Below are 16371 nucleotides of genomic sequence, written 5' to 3' on the forward strand. Positions count from 1 at the left end.
CGTGGTCCATTCATGCGGGCGGGGGGCAAACGACTGGGGTGTCCGCCCCCGCACCCTAGTGCCAGGACATGGTACCCCGCCCCGGCACACCTGGGGCAGGTGCTGGGATGGAAAACCCTACCCCCCACACATGTAGGGGTGGGAGCAGGAAGGGGGCTACCCCTTCTCGTAGGTAGGGTTGAGCACCGACAATGTCGGAGTGACCTACCTTTGACTCCGACTCCGACTCCAATTCATATAACCTCCGATTCAACTCCGACTTCGACTTGTTGGAGCAAAGTCGGATTTAGACTTTTTTATTGGGTTTTTTTTTTTTTTCCTTAGCCCATTTGAAATTTCAATTCGACAATCTTAGACTCTCACTAATCAGATTTGGGCTTCCAAATTTCAGTTTTGTTTTTTAAAAAAATATTTTTTCAATTTCAATTTTATTAAAACATAACCAAGATTGAAAAACATAAATCCTTGTACAAATTATTGTTATTATACATTAGTATTATATATTATTATATGTTAATGTTTATACATTAGTATTACATGGTATTATACATTAATTATTATACATTACTAGTACATGATATTATACTTTAGTTATTATATATTAGTATTATATATTATTATACATTAGTGTTTATACATTAGTTGTTATTATACATTAGTGTTATATGGTAGTAATAGTTAATAGTATGGTGCTTACATATACTAAATTATTATTAATGAATTTAGTCTATAGTATAAGCATGTTATTTTATAATAATTTATTCATACTAGTTAGGGGTGGGCAGCGGGGCCTCATACCCCACTACTCAGCCCCCGTTCGCCTCGCCCCGTCCCGCATGCAGAAGGGCTAGAGGGGGCAAGGGGCGAGATGACCCCAGTAGGGCCCTGCCCCTCCCCGCCCTGCCCCCTGCTCCGCTCCACTTATGTAAATTTATATATATATGTATATATATAAATATATTGTATATAGATATATACAATTTATTAAAGACTTCAAATTGTATTCAAGTCATTGAATTGCCTTGGCCTCCTAAGCTAACCTTTATATAGGAGGCCAATGCAATACAATAGTCATCCTTAAGCAATGTGGAACCTAGTATTGCCTTAAGGATGACTATTGTATTGTCTTAGCCTCCTATATAAAGGTTGACCTAGGTGGCCAAGACAATCCAAATCTAACTCTAATGAGTTTAACTTCTTTTTGCATTTATAATTTAAATTATATTTGTTTGGACCAAAAAAATTTTTTTTAGACCCAATGTATTGGCCTAGGCGGGGGGCGGGGCGGATGGGGTTTTTTCCCCCGCCCCGCATGGTGCGGGGTGGGGTGCGGGGAAGGGTACCCCCTCCCCGCACCATGCGGGTATCAACCCTAATACTAGTATATTATTATATTACTGAATTTAATTAATTATATAAGTTATAGTCATATAAAATATATATGATTAATATATAAAAAATACATATATTTCTATAAAATTTGTACAATATCGAAGTCGGAGTCTATACATCGCTACCTCCAACTCTGACTTATTGGAGTTGGAGCGGAGTCGGAGGTGGAGTCGGGTTTTTGCTCAACCCTACCCGTAGGAGGCAAGTAGCACCCCTACTTATTTCTACAAACTTGACACTTATTTTCTCCATATTTATTCATCATATTCTGCACATTTTAGAAGTAATATGTTTAAATTAAATAAAATTGAGAATTTAGCACAACATGATAGGTCCCGCGTAAATGTAAATTATAACACGAAATATTCTCTTCGGGTGAGAATGTACCATAGTTTACTGGAATAATTTTTGTACCCTTTTCATTGATAACCCACGGCTGCTTAAATAGCAGACCATGTTCATAAAACTGAAAATAGAGAATGCCAAAAACAGAAGAACAACCTAAGGCCACTACCCGACGCCTAACAAATGAAATAACATAAATTGACTCCACGTACTACTGAAATAAAATGCATCATGAAGATAACATCAAGCATAAATTTCTCCAACTGCTATGACCCAATCTATGCACACAATTCCCATGCACTACATCTTTACGTCCTGTTTGCATCGCACGTCTAACCTCCTTCCAGATATTTGAGATTTGGCTTGAGACCTCTATCTGAAAGTCGCAGCTTAACACAACATAACTCGTCATTTCTTTCTACCAATCCAACATTTATTATCTCGATAATAATCATATTTAACACGTTAAAAGTGAATACAGTAAAAAGTTCTTGGAAGGTTATTTTAAAAACATCCAGTTGACATATATTAAGTTCACATCCTAGAGTACCCTAGGGAATACATGGGATATTGCAAGACAATGAAGACATCACATGTAACAAAAAGGAAATCCTCTATTTTTCCAGGAAAAAAAAAATTATAATCAGGTATAAATAATGCAGGCGGAACAAAACCAAAAACAACTCAGAATTGATTGTACGTCAAAACGAAGTCCGTTCGAGTCTGGCAAGATGAAAACACCAAAAAGGGCGATGACACGGTGCAATGGCTCAAATTTATATACCACAATTTGACAAAGTCTGTACAAAAGAAGAAAAATATATCAATCATCATTCAGAACAAAACTCAAAATGCATCACACACGTCTACTACCAATATAAAATACGTTAACGCATGAATGTTGGCATTCCCTTGTCAGCAAACTGGGGCAGCACTCGTGACCAAATCATCTTTCACCTCCCAGCTCTTACTCAGAAGTGATTGACTCTGAACTTCCACTCTCCTTTGATAGGGTCGTACGACACAAACTCAGCACCTTGATCTTCAGCCTTGCGCTTCAGCATCTCCTTGTATTTTTCAATTTTTGGCCCTTCTGTATACTGCTTTCCAGTCTTCTTGTCAAAGCATTTTATGTTAAGAAGTGTTACCTCAGCAGGCTTATTTAGACCTTGTCCGACAGGAGGTTTCTTGCTGTCATCCATGTAAACAATCACCTCACGGTTATTAAACTGAACAAGAGCCTCAAGATCAAGCCGCCGCACATCTGTCTCACCCAAGAACTTGATGCTGCCGTAGCCATGCCGCCCAACCACAAAGTCCTTGACATGGCGGCAGAACCCTGGTTCAGCCCTTTCCTTGGCTGCTAATTCTTGGACTCGAGGCTCCGTGTAGTAATCAGAACGTCGGAGCTTTGGCATTAGTGCCTCAATGTCAGCCCCATGTTCATATACAATGGCAGCCTCACCAGCTCTATGTCCACTGAGTGTCATGTAAGAATCTCCTTTTTGAACAGAATGATCTTCATGAACTCCATTTGCTTTCTGGTTTACTTTGAGAACATGAACACTTTCCCTGGCTTGGCCATTTTCAATGGGGTTTTCTGCAACAGTTCCAGAAATTTAAGACGACTGGTCAGAAACAAAGATAGTTATTCCTCCAAAATCATATTGGTTACATAACTCTCAAGTCATTACAAAACAAAATTATCATCTACTCTACACAAACTCTTATAATTCTAAGATCCATAATTTGATTACTTATCAAATAAAAAATTCCAAGAACCAAAATATGATATGCATCTGGTATTACTACAATGAGCATACAAATAAACAAAAGACTACTACAGGGCTCACAAGCACGTCTGCTTGACACTCCATACTGCATTTTTTTTTATCAGTAAATAAGACTTTGATTAAAATTGGCGCCCTTACTGCAAATTAAGTTTATGAAGTCCTTTTAAAGCTAAAGAAAGCAAATAGAAAGCTCTGGTATGAACTGGCTGACCATCCAAAACTACCCTACTGCCAATCTTCCAGCAAATGCTCAGCAAAAAGAAACAGGAAGTGGAAAGAACCCCAGCACTACTCATGAATTTGGTAACGTCAATTCACATAAATAAGGAATTACTAGATAAAATGCGATCACAAGAAGAAAATATTCTTACTATCTTTATCCACAGAGTTGGAGCCACCTTGGGGAGGAACATGGGCTTCTCGATAAATTTTCCCTGAATCAACATTGTAATTGAAAAGGTCAGCAAAAACCATTCATCTTGAATTTTCTCAGCGAACAAAAATCCCCAAGTCTGACAGAAGGGGAAAAAATAAAAATATAAAAAAAGGGAAAAGGTACAGTCCTGAAAAGATAAAATCTTAACCCCTGAATGAATGCCTCTGAATGAGGCCCTGCATTAGTCATCAACTCATTTATACACCAATCAACTAGAGTGAGAGTGAGAGTGAGAGTGAGAGAGAGTGAACAACACTATGTAACACATTAAAAGCAAAATTCATTTGTCAGACTTGGCATCCATGGCCACCAAGAATAAAGAAAAGATCATAAGTACCCTTCACAACTTACTCCTTGTGATACCCATATGATAAGGATAAGGGTAGGTGGTGTATGAGATCCCACATTGCTTGGGAAAGAGAAGTTTTTGCTCCTTATAAAGTTTCAATAGAGCTCCAATTGTATAATTGACTAGTCCTTTTGGAGTATAGGCCATGCGGTTTGAGCCTTCCATTGGGGCGTTACATATGGTGTCAGAGACTATCTCAACTAGAAATATAATACTTGAGTCATGCCACCTATAATAGACGGGCCCGACGAGAACGTCGGGAATTTAATAGGAGAAATTGTAATACCTCGTATGATAAGGATAAGGGTAGGTAGTGTATATAATCCCACATTGCTTGGGAATGAGAAGTTCGTGCTCTTTATAAGATTCTAATAGGACTCCAATTGTATCATTGGCTAGTCCTTTTGGAATATAGGCCATCTGGTTTGGGCCTTCCATTAGGGGCGTTACAGTCCTCAAAGATAGAGTGATATTATTCAAGCACCCGTATCATTCAAGAATTTGCACAAGTTCCTAACAGCATCCAAAATGGGAAGTAGCATTCCAAAGGACATAAAAGGTTTTAAAAAATCAATTCCAAAATGAATCTCAAAACAACTTCTATTAAATAAATATTCTCTTTGCATGGACTACATATCATGATTGCACACTAAGAAAAAACTTTAAGGTGTGTTTTGTGTTTGTATTTGAGTGATGGGCTCTATTGAAAAGATGTTTGGAAAGAAGAAACAAGTGAGGAGAGCTTTTGGTGTTTTTGAAAGTTGTGAGGTCCAATTGAAGTTTAATGTTCTATATTTTTCCAGTTTTTGTATGTGCTGTTTTATATTTTGGGTTTTTGTATTTAAAGTGGTGGGGTCCACTAACAATTATGACTTTTTTGGGGTTGGGAGGTAAAGAGTATTTTGGGGGTCAAAACATGTTCGAGTTGACACTTGATGGAAATAAACATATTTTTATTGGCAAAGAGTCTTTGTTTGTACCCCAAATACATCTCAAGCACACCTTAAGGCAGATGGAACAAAATGTAACAGGGTTTTACCATTCTCATGAACTGGAGTAGATATATCCTTCAATGGAGATGCTTTCTCAGCACTAGCTCTCAGAGGCGACTGCTCCATGGGACGAATGACCAGTGCTCTGGGGTTTTCCCTAGGAATGAAAAGAGCATCTGCCTTTGGTGTGCTGGGTGTTTCTTCATCATCACTAAAGAAGGGAACCTGTGTACAACAAGAAGCAATTAACCTTAAGTGCAAATTCAACGTGTAGAAAAGTATTCGTCACTCAAAAGCCCAACTTAACATTTGACTGAAGCACCATTCCCACCTTTGGACCATCATTCTTAGCATTATATTTCCTTGCAGGCAACCTAATCCGTCTTTGTGACAGGTGTCGAGAGGTCAGTAATGATGAGATTCTAACAGGAGCAGGTTTATCAACAACCTAAAAGGGAAAAACAACCAATACCAAGTTCAAACATCTCATTTTCCTTTGCAGAAGAAAATGATAAAACAGCACACCTATACTCAAATATCAACAAATAAAACCATATACTATATCAGCTCAAATATATATGACAAACAATGGAAGTTCCAGACAATCATATTACAGGCAAGGCAGAAATTCCATATTGAATCGATGGTCCCGTTCCAACACGACCAATTGACATTTGAGGCATTGCAGGGAGTGTTCCAAATGGATTTACAGCCGGTACTGGTTGAGCAACCGCAGAGCTCTGAGTAGCAGATCTGTTAAGGATGAGCAAGCAAATTAAAATCATTATTATGTATTGTAGTTTATGCAAATGGTATCTTGCATAAATTTCGGGATAGAAAGAAAATTAACACACATAGCCAGTAAGTGTCAAACTACATACAACAATATAAGCAATGTGGTGTACGTCATAACCCAAGCCAATCGTATTACTATTCAGGCGACATGACAATTGACCAAAAATAAGGAAAGTTTCTCAGATTAGATATAGTTTTCTTCATCCTAAAGTCTCCGCTAATTAAACTCAAATGTAAGATTGTAACATCCAGACCCAAATTTTTTAGGCTTTATAAGTTTGACCATGGGCCCAATTTTGTTACAGCTATAAGGAAGATTGTTATTGGACCATTAGCCCATTTGTATTATTTGAGGATCTAGTATTGAGGAGATAGGATTGGATATGCCATTATGGACCTAGATTCAAAATGGAGTAGGTTTGGCCCATTATGCCCATATATGGATAAGCCCAAGTATTATCTAGCCAAAGCCCATGCAATTTTTGGCTGTGAAATTTGTGATAATTGGAAACGAGCACTTTTTGGATAAGTTAGAACTATCTTAGGTGCCAAGAAGCCCTCTAGATGAAGGTTATCCACACATGGGTTGTTATAGAAGAATTCTTGTACCGATAGGAGTCTGTTACAGCCTGTGAGGACTCTTTTAAGATAGGATTTGAGCTGTTCCAAATCTCAAGAAGTAGAAATCAGCCCCATTTGTGACTCCTAAATGGATACAAACAATGGTAACGTATTTACCCTAGAACTCCAAGCCATTAGTATTCTTAGAACCCCTTTTCAAAACAAATTGAGTTAAATTCGCACAGCCCTATTATTAGGTTTTTCAGGTCTCATTAAAAGGACTATGGCCTGAACACTAGAAAAAACAGAGGCTGCTGTGAGTCTGGAAAGTTTTTATAGCAATCCCATGTGATGTTCGTCAAGAAAACCCATCCCTAACCCTAGTTAACTGCTGCAATTTCAGAAGAATGAAAAAAGAACCAGCCTCACCCTATCAAGTCCAACCCCTTTCCAGCAACTTCAAGTAGGTGATTATTGACATGTATGTTATCGATAGAAGCAAAGAGGTAACTAGCATGATCATACCCTTACATATATGGTAAACAATGTATTTTTTAAGTATTATGTATGTATGACTCTTTATCAAACGCTCCTTTTTACATACCCAATTATGATACGATGAAAGTGAGTTTCAATGTCATATTAACATATGTTTTACATGCATCATGATGTGTTTTCATTTATGATTATGAGTTAACATATGTTTTACATGCATCATGATGTGTTTTCATCTATGATTATGATAAGCTATTTCATTGTGTGTTCTACATGCATCATGCTGTGTTTTCATTTATGATTATGATAAGCTGTCATTATGTGTTCTAAATGCATCATGGAAAGAAATTTTTTTTTTTGATAAGTTATGACAAGTTTCAGAATAGATCAAAGCGGTTTGGAAGATGATCCCTATCTGTATTATGTGGTGCTTGTGGCAGGAGCGCAACAAGCGGATGTTTGAGGACAGAGAGATCTATGGCGGAGCTAAAAGTTTTCTTTTTTAGAACTCTTTGTACTTGGGACATTGATGTGGACTTTAATGGCATGGACCTTCATGATTTCTTAGTTTCTAATGCGTCTACGTAGATGGGGCATATGACTGTTGTAATTGGCAATTTTTGCCCATTCTTTGTTTACTTATAAAAAAAAAAAAAAATGGCCATAAGAGATGCATGGTACCAATGCAATTATTGGTGGATGTGCAAGCCATGGACCTACATATAGTTTACCATAGTATGTTATGATAAGTTAAGGAGTTCCCCTTTTGGCCATAGGCAATGAAACCAATGCATGTGATAACCCATATGATAAGGATAAAGGTAAGTGGCGTATGGGATCCCACATTGTTTGGAAAAGAGAAGTTTTTAGACTTTATAAGATTCTAATAGGGCTCTAATTGTGTTATTGACTAGTTATTTTGGAGTATAGGCCATGTGGTTTGGGCCTTTTATTGGGGTGTTACAGAGCCTATCCCAACCAGAAATGTGGGACTTGAACCGTGCCACTTACAACGAATAGACCCGATGAGGACGTTGATAATTTAAAGGGGGTAGATTGTAATACCCCATATGATAAGGATAAGGGTAAGTGGTGTATAGGATCCTACATTGCTTGGGAAGGAGAAGTTCTTACACTTTATAAGGTTCTAATGAGGCTTCAATTGTATTATTGACTAGTCATTTTGGAGTATAGGCCATGTGGTTTGGGCCTTTTATTGGGGCATTACAATGCACAACCTTGCACACAGGGGTTATGGTATGCTGGCCATTAAAGAAAGGGAAAGACAGGTTTAATGAGTTATGCATAGTACATGTGATGTGTTTATGTTAGTATAAGTATTGATCTAACGAAACACCGCATCATTGTGTTGGATTGGTGCTATATGAGCAAGAAAAGTGGGGAGTCCGTGGACCACCCACTATTGCATTGTGTAGCCATGAGTTTACGGAATAATATCTTGCTAGAGTGGGGCTCCATTGGGAGATGCCACAAAGGGTGGTTGATTTACTAGCCAGTTGGAAAGGCATCCAAGGTAACTCAAATAGCAGCTATGTGGAAGATGGTCCCGATCTGTTTATGGTGCGGTAAATGTGGATGGAGAGGAATGGTCGGAGTTTTGAGGATCGTGGACAGACAATGGATGAGCTTAGAACGTTTTTTACTAATACCTTACTCATTGGTCGATTTTAGTGGCATGAACATTAATGATTTCCTTGTATCTTTAGACACTCAAGCATAGTTGTTGTTTTGGAATATGTCTTGTGTACTTGGCTATACCTATTTTTAATAAATTTCTTACTTATTGATTAAAAAAATAATTAAAGGTAATAAGTATGCATGCTTTTCAAGAAAAATCTTATGTTTATTATGTTTACTGTATGGTGTACTACTTATTGAGTATTTGACTCATTTGGTTTTTTTTTTCTTTTCTTTTTTTTTAAAATGTCCAGGTAAAGAATATAGTGTTAACAAGCTAACAGCCCTACATGGATCATGCGTCAAGGGATTTTCAGACTTAGTTCATAAGTGTCTTTATTCACAAAAAGATCAGTTTTAAATTTTCTTGCCATGAGTCTATATTTGTATGTTAAGTTTTTTTCTGGAACTTATTTTCGATAAATTAGGTATTTTTATTATGTTGGGTCTCCTTACCTGACATAGTAATGAAAGCATGGAACACACCTAACCCATGGGAAGGGAGTGTTACAAAGATGAACCTTGGGTCATACCAATCAAACAATTATTTCTAGTTTGAACAGAATGCATGTGTTTTTGGGTGTTTATGTATAAATACATTATATATGTGGGCGTGATCAGCAACTCCGCATGCATAAAGCAGTAACTACAGGAGGAATGACATACAATTGTCCAAAGTTACTCTGACCCAAAATGCCTGGCGTTCCACCAAAGAGACTTCCACCAGCTACAAGGTAGGAGACAACAAAGTCAGCACACCATCAACAGAAAAACTCAATGGCTATCAATTACAAATATATAACATAGGAAAACACTAAGGGCAAGTTTGCTTCAGTGGGACAGGACCAGGAAAGGTTAGGGCTTACTTCTATGGTTTTCTTTCAATAAGGTGGTTTTCTTGTGTAATTGGGTACACCACTTGGTTTTTAATAAATTTTGAACACTTGCCATAAAAAAACATAGGAAAACACTAACTGAAGTTACCTGGTTGTGTTGTACCAAAATTGCCAAGGCCAAAAGTGGTATTTGTTTGAGCAGGCTGAGATGGTTGAAAAGGCATTGAAAAAGAGGGCTACAGCAAAGAGAGATTTCCGAATCATGTATAGTTTGAGCATCAGGATTAACAAAGCATAAAAAATGGATCAACGAGCCCTAAAATAAGACAACATAAGCACAAGGAATGTGCATGAAGATGGGATTCATTCTAGCATTAAGCAATTTATTACACAACATAAGACAGCAAGGCTAATCAGTGACCAATAAATGAATTGTAATGAAGAAGCTATCTAGAAAATCTAGAAGCAGTACACTATAAGCTTCTAAGAAATAAGATAGCATTGACGAGATTCCTCAGAATATACACGCGCATATACTACACTACGAATAAATAACAAGTCTCACAACATTCACAACTCCCATCTTTAAATTTGCCAAATCAGCACATTACAAAGTCAAATTTGAGTCCCCTCCATTCTTACATCTAATATTTCACTTCCAATCTAGTAACATCCGAAGCATCGAATCGGGATTCAACTTCAAAACAAAACCCACTTAAGATTGAAAGTAGTGCTGATTGAAAACAGAATGGAAGGAGAAAATGGGTAATCCAAGTGATGCAGAAAAGGACAAAGAAGCATTGGAAACAGAAAATTGGCATCACTAAACCAAACTTGAAGACAGACACACCAAAAACAGTATTTATTTTTTTTCAAATTTTAACGAGGAGATAAGCCTCTATTAAACAAATGAAACTGGGAGATCAAACCATCACCTAATCGAAACTTCAATAATTTCAGAGTAACTTACATTTGATTGACCAAAGCCTAATGTGTTGCTTGAATTAATAAGCGATGGGGTGCTCGAGAAAGTGTTTACACCAAATCCTGGGGTAGAAGCACCAAGCATTCCTTGACCGAAGGGGGAACTCATACCCTGCCCAAAGGAAGTAGTTGTCTGTCCGAAAGCAGAGCCTGTCTGCCCAATTGAAGGTGCAGAGGATTGGAATAATGGAGATGACTGAGTGTTACTACCAAATGCTGTATTTGTTGCCTGAGATGGTCCAGAACTGAAGAGGGGCATAGATGAACCAAAAGGTGATGGGGATGAGCCAACACCGAACGTAGATGATGTTGGTAATGATGTTGATCCAAAAAGGCCAGATGAAGTTGATGCACTGAAAGGTGAAGAACTGAATGTGGGAGTGGTTGAGCTTCCAAAATTTAAACCGCCAATGCTAGGAGATTTTGGTGCGAATGGGTTGGAAGTCATTGAGGCAGAGAAAGGACTCGCAGATGATTGGCCAAATGTTGTAGAAGGACCAAGAATATTTGAATTTGTAGGAGTCGAACTAAATCCAATCCCACCAGCAGGTTGAGTGGCAGGAAGCGGTCCACCTGAAATTCAAAGAATAAATTTTTTGTATTAGTCAATTATTAACAAACACCATAAATATTTTAAATTTTGAGACATTTTCTAAAATACCTTTATCTCCCAATTGATAGTCCTCCCATCTCAGCTCCTCGTGGCTTTTATCTTTGTAGACAGGCATGGCTGATATGGACTCTAACTTCCCAGCAGCCTGGGTACCACTATCAGCCTCAGTTGTTGGCGTGTACGGAGCTACTCTACTTCCCCCACGTTGAGTCCCAAAAGCTGCCTGCCCAAAGCCAGTGTTGGAAAATGCTGGTGTTGTGGATTGGGCTCCTATACACAGCTCATAAGGATAAAACAAATCCAGTAATTATAAAAAAAAACAAATAACAAATAATGGTGCATGACCCAATAAAAGGTCCTCATCAAACAAAAAAAACAGTTCCTACTCAAAATAAGAATGCTTATCAAGAAGATAACAATATTCCAAATCGTATAATCAATTAAACACATGAATTAACTCACCAAATGGAGAGCTCTGGGCTCCAAAAGGAGTAGTTGTGGTACCAAATGGGGTGCTACCAAATGTAGAAGCCGATTGGCCAAAACCTGGAGAGGACCCAAAGCTGAAGGAGGGAGTACTTGAACCCCCAAAAGCAGGATTGCTTGACGTGCCAAACGCAGGATTGCTTGACGTGCCGAACGCAGGAGTGCTTGAGGTGCCGAATGCTGGAGTGCTTGAGGTGCCGAACGCTGGAGTGCTTGAGGTACCAAACATAGGAGTGCTTGAGGAACCAAATAAAGGGCTGCTTGATGCTCCAAATGCTCCACCAGATCCAAATACAGGAGCATTTGACACACCAAATGCAGTCCCTGTGCTACCAAATGCAGGGCTCGTTGTTGTACCAAAGGCTGGGGTGCTTGTAGCACCAAAAGCAGGCGTGCTTGTAGCACCAAAGGCAGGGGCGCTCGTAGCACCAAATGTAGGGGCACTTGTAGCACCAAATGCAGGAGTGCTTGTAGCACCAAAAGCAGGGGTGGTACTTGCACCGAACGTAGACTGACTAGTCGCACCAAATGGGGAGGAGGAACCAAATATGCTACTCCCAAATGCTGGTTGTGATTGTTGATTTGTGCTTCCAAAGGGACTTGCTGGAGTAGAAGTGGATCCAAACCCTCCAAAAGAAGCCTTCTGACCAAAGACAGAGGATCCTATAGAGACAAAAGTGACATCAATTCCAATAGAAGTTTACAAAAAAGACGGAAAACATATTATGTATACAATAGGGCATTTTAGAAGAAGCAAAGAAGAAATTACTCTACTCTAATGAAGTCTACATCACCAATATTCGAGAATGGTCACTCAAGATAGATAGGAGGAAAAAACACCAAGGTAAGAACACCAGTGCAAGGAAAAGGAATAAGCAAGCATCCATGTACTCAAAATTCAAGCAAATTACTACCTCAATTATTGTTTAATAATTCGTACAATTTCCAAAGAAGAAACTAATTGCTCGCCAATGATGATAAAAAAAAAAAGTTGCAGCAAGAATAAATACTCAATGTTCTAAATTTGTAAGTTTTATTGCATCAATTGTGATATTCCTTTGCCTCATGAATTCATGACCTTGTCCTTTCCTATTGAATTCCAATGTAATTCCACATACAAGATAGAAACGCATCCAAATAGTGTAATAAATACCATAAACTGATGAATAACTTGTCCAGCAAGGAGAGAACAAGTACAAGAGAATTGATATACCTTTAAATCAGTGAGAAAATTTCAAGTCTCCATTAACAAACTTATTTAAAAAATCATTCAAAAGCTTTCGAGTATTATATCAACTACCTAGGAATATTAGTTAGAGGACATATTTTCAAAAAGAAAAAAAAAAATCATATTTATGCTCAAGCATAAATTTGTCTTCCATAGACGGATACTCGAAAGCTTGGAATAGCATTCGAATGTAACAAAACAAGATCTACATATGCATGCCCAAAATTGTTCATCTCATTATTCATATACCACACTAGGAGAATATTACATTGCTCACACATGGACCAGTACAAAACAGCTGTCAGACATACCACCAAATGAAGATGACGAACCACCAAAAGCAGGAGTAGAAGATGCTCCAAAAGCAGGCACTGTGCTCCCAAAAGCCGGGGATGATGAAGCACCGAAAGTGGTTGCCGAAGAGAAAGGTGAAGATGGGGCTGCGCCAAACACTCCTGTTGAAGTACCCCCAAATAAGGAACCCCCAGTTTGTGAACCAAAAGGGGTTGGGCTACCAAAGGGTTTTGGAGCAAAAGGATTGTTATTTGCATTGTTGTTCTGCCCAAAGACTGATGGGGACCCAAATGGGCTACTAGATGACTGCCCAAAAGCTGTTACATTAACAAACACATTAATTTTTTTTCCCTTCAAAAAGGAGTTCAAACAAAAACCTAAATATAGCCCAAGATGTGCAGGTAAAAAGGAGTAAAAAATCACTAAAATGTGAATAAATGCAAGTACAGCGCACACTAAGAAAATAAACATGAATGTTTGATCTACAGAAAGAGCACAACAAAGTTTTGCTTGATAGGTACAAGATCACAACAAAATTACTGGAAAATAAAAATAAAATTTAACATTGATGGCAGAAATCCAAACTTTTTGTTTGCTCTATGATCGAATTTGAAAATTTAAACCATTAATGGTACTCAATATATAAGATCCTCCAATCAAATCCAAGTTCCCTAGCAAAGATCACTCCGTACAATCCAAAACCAAAAAAGAAAAGAACGTCTATGGTAAGCAAGAGTGTCATCTAAGAACATGTTATAAAAGTTAGAAATAATACTTACGGTTAGTCGAACCAAACATCCTTCGTCTTAGCTCTCTTGCCCAATTTGATTACGATGTTTCCGTTCCGAAACTGAAATAGAAAAAGCAGATCAAACAAAGAATGCAATGTGTCCGTCAATAACCAGGGATTCAAAGGCCCATTATTTCATCTTTGCAAACTATTATTATACAACAAAGGTCGATACGTAATTGGAAAATTGAAAAATTTAATAAATCAACCTTAAGAGCTTATCGACGACGGACATCCGGAATTAGAAACCACTTCGACTTTCAGATTGGATAAAATCTGTTTTATTCTGATGAATCGGAAAAAGAAAACTTTGAATTAAACCTAGTACATTAAGCAGCAATCCGCGAACCCTAGTAGGAATATCAATATAAAGCCTAACACTACCGACAAGATTGAGAGAGATAGAGAAAGAAAAGAGGGAACGTGGAATTAGGGTTTCAAAGGCTCGTACCGTCGAAACGTCGATCTGTGTGAGCAAGAGAGAGCAGCGAAGGACGCAAGAGGAAGGGTTTTTATTGTATGTTGCAGTGAGTCGAGGGTTCAGCCGCGTAGCGTAAAAAGTAAGTCCTTTTGGCCTTCGGGGACAAAATGCCGTGGAACCCGAAGTCTATATAAATCTGACAAGGTTTAGTTCGGACTAAATTATTGAAGTAATCTGGTCTTAAAACTTTTGGCCTGGTTTGACGGTGAAAAACGTTTCATCTCATCTCATCTCATCTCATCTCATCTCATCTTATCTTATCTTATCTTATTTTATTATTATTATTTTTTAAAATTTTTTTATAAAATACAATAAAAAATTGAACTTTATTAAATTTCAAAAAATAAAATATATTCTAATAATATTTTATTCAACTTTTAATTTTTATCTAAAGCGATCTCATTTCACCTCACTATCCACAGAACACCTTAGGCCTTTGCAATTGGACAATGCTAGACTATCCAATGTGCACACTTGTATAAATGAGTCTTTAAGTATTTTTTAAACATCTTTAACAATTAAAAAAATAAAAAATATATATAATTTTATTAATAATCATTTGCTTAACCATTAAAAAAAAAAAAAAAAGATGAGTGAGCACATTTAGTAGACATATTTGATAGTGATACTATCGTTTTCCTTTACAATTATTTTAGAATGTGTTAGCTCATCAAAAAAATTAAAAATTAAAAATTATTTTATTTAATCTTTTTAATTTTATGTAATTATTTTCCAAATTATTAAATAATTATAAAAGAGTCGGAGACACATCTTTACTAATACTAATAAAAAAAGAAATGGTATCATTAATATAAATATCGTTGACCGGATTTTATGTGCATGCAGTCTATATCTCCTTTATTATGTGTTTTAAAGTTCGAATAAATTTTTTAAGGAAATTCTATCATATTAAAAAAGTTTGTTATTTTTTCAAAAATATAAGTTATTTAATATTTAGTAGAAGATGAAAAATACTAATTAGTATAAATAAATTGCAAGAAAAATAAGGACATTTAAATGGGTAAAACAGCTTAGATTTTACGTTATATCTAGTAAAATAATGATGGATATTTCTTGTCATGCAAATGAACATAAGAGATTGATTGAAGTGAGTAAATAAGAAAATTTCTTGATTTATTTTTTAACTTAACACATTTTCAGTCTGTTTGAGAATGCAATTGTTCTTAGATATTCTCATATTACTTCACTATTATACACAAATTATTTCATTACTATTTATAGATCATCTGAGATATTTTTACTATCCAAACAAAACCTTAATGATTTCTTTCGAATTGCATCCCATCTAGCTTCTACCCTCGATCCATTTCCAAATCCAGTGTCACGACTGTCATCCACTCAACCTTGCAAAGCAACCAATCCTTCCCCACCCTACTCCATGCCATTTTCCTCTCCCATGCTACAACACTCCACAAACCTTGGACAACACCAAAAATTCCCTCAACTCCCCTTCTTCGCGCAGCATCCAGCTACTTTGCTTCGTGTACCATTGACTCCTGTCAAAACAAAGGTCATGAATTCGAATCTTAACAAAGGTCATGAATTTGAATCTTAACTTTATACTCTATTATATTTAATAAAATATTTTACGTGTTGGATTTAATCATTAAATGATAGTTTGGTCTACAAGTGAGGATGAATGTTAAAAAGTATATAATACAAATAATTAAATCCATATCTCTTATCAGCTTAAACTTTTGCGGTAAGTAGTGATTTCACAATAACCTCTACCTCCCACAACTTTCCAAGTTTCTAACAAATCTTTAATGCATTTAATAAAAA

At 37.0% G+C, this 16371-nt stretch overlaps 1 protein-coding gene across 2 annotated transcripts; it reads right to left on the bottom strand.

Moving 5' to 3' along the window:
• Positions 1-2490: 2490 nt before the first annotated feature.
• On the bottom strand, positions 2491-14697 carry LOC121235904 (nuclear pore complex protein NUP98A). Of its 2 annotated transcripts, XM_041132340.1 has the most exons (14): positions 14539-14688; positions 14297-14373; positions 14077-14147; positions 13315-13614; positions 11752-12438; positions 11338-11559; positions 10663-11249; positions 9841-9928; positions 9523-9583; positions 5922-6060; positions 5639-5755; positions 5355-5532; positions 3902-3964; positions 2491-3337 (listed from the first exon to the last, which is right to left on the bottom strand). In XM_041132340.1, exons 3-14 carry the CDS (start codon positions 14093-14095, stop codon positions 2709-2711), a joined length of 3090 nt encoding a protein of 1029 aa, XP_040988274.1. In that variant the 5' UTR covers positions 14096-14147; positions 14297-14373; positions 14539-14688; the 3' UTR covers positions 2491-2708. The 2 variants fall into 2 exon arrangements, with proteins under 2 accessions (XP_040988274.1, XP_040988273.1); XM_041132339.1 differs by lacking the exon at positions 14297-14373 and having other exon boundaries at positions 14539-14697.
• Positions 14698-16371: the final 1674 nt, after the last annotated feature.

Source organism: Juglans microcarpa x Juglans regia, chromosome 6D, assembly GCF_004785595.1.
Source record: "Juglans microcarpa x Juglans regia isolate MS1-56 chromosome 6D, Jm3101_v1.0, whole genome shotgun sequence".
Taxonomy (NCBI): Eukaryota; Viridiplantae; Streptophyta; class Magnoliopsida; order Fagales; family Juglandaceae; genus Juglans; species Juglans microcarpa x Juglans regia.

Coding starts and splice junctions, on each gene's coding strand:
- LOC121235904 (XM_041132339.1), bottom strand. Junction 11,250..11,337: donor CTATCAATTGGGAGATAAAG/GTATTTTAGAAA, acceptor TTTGAATTTCAG/GTGGACCGCTTCCTGCCACT. Junction 9,929..10,662: donor TAGGCTTTGGTCAATCAAAT/GTAAGTTACTCT, acceptor TCTTTGCTGTAG/CCCTCTTTTTCAATGCCTTT.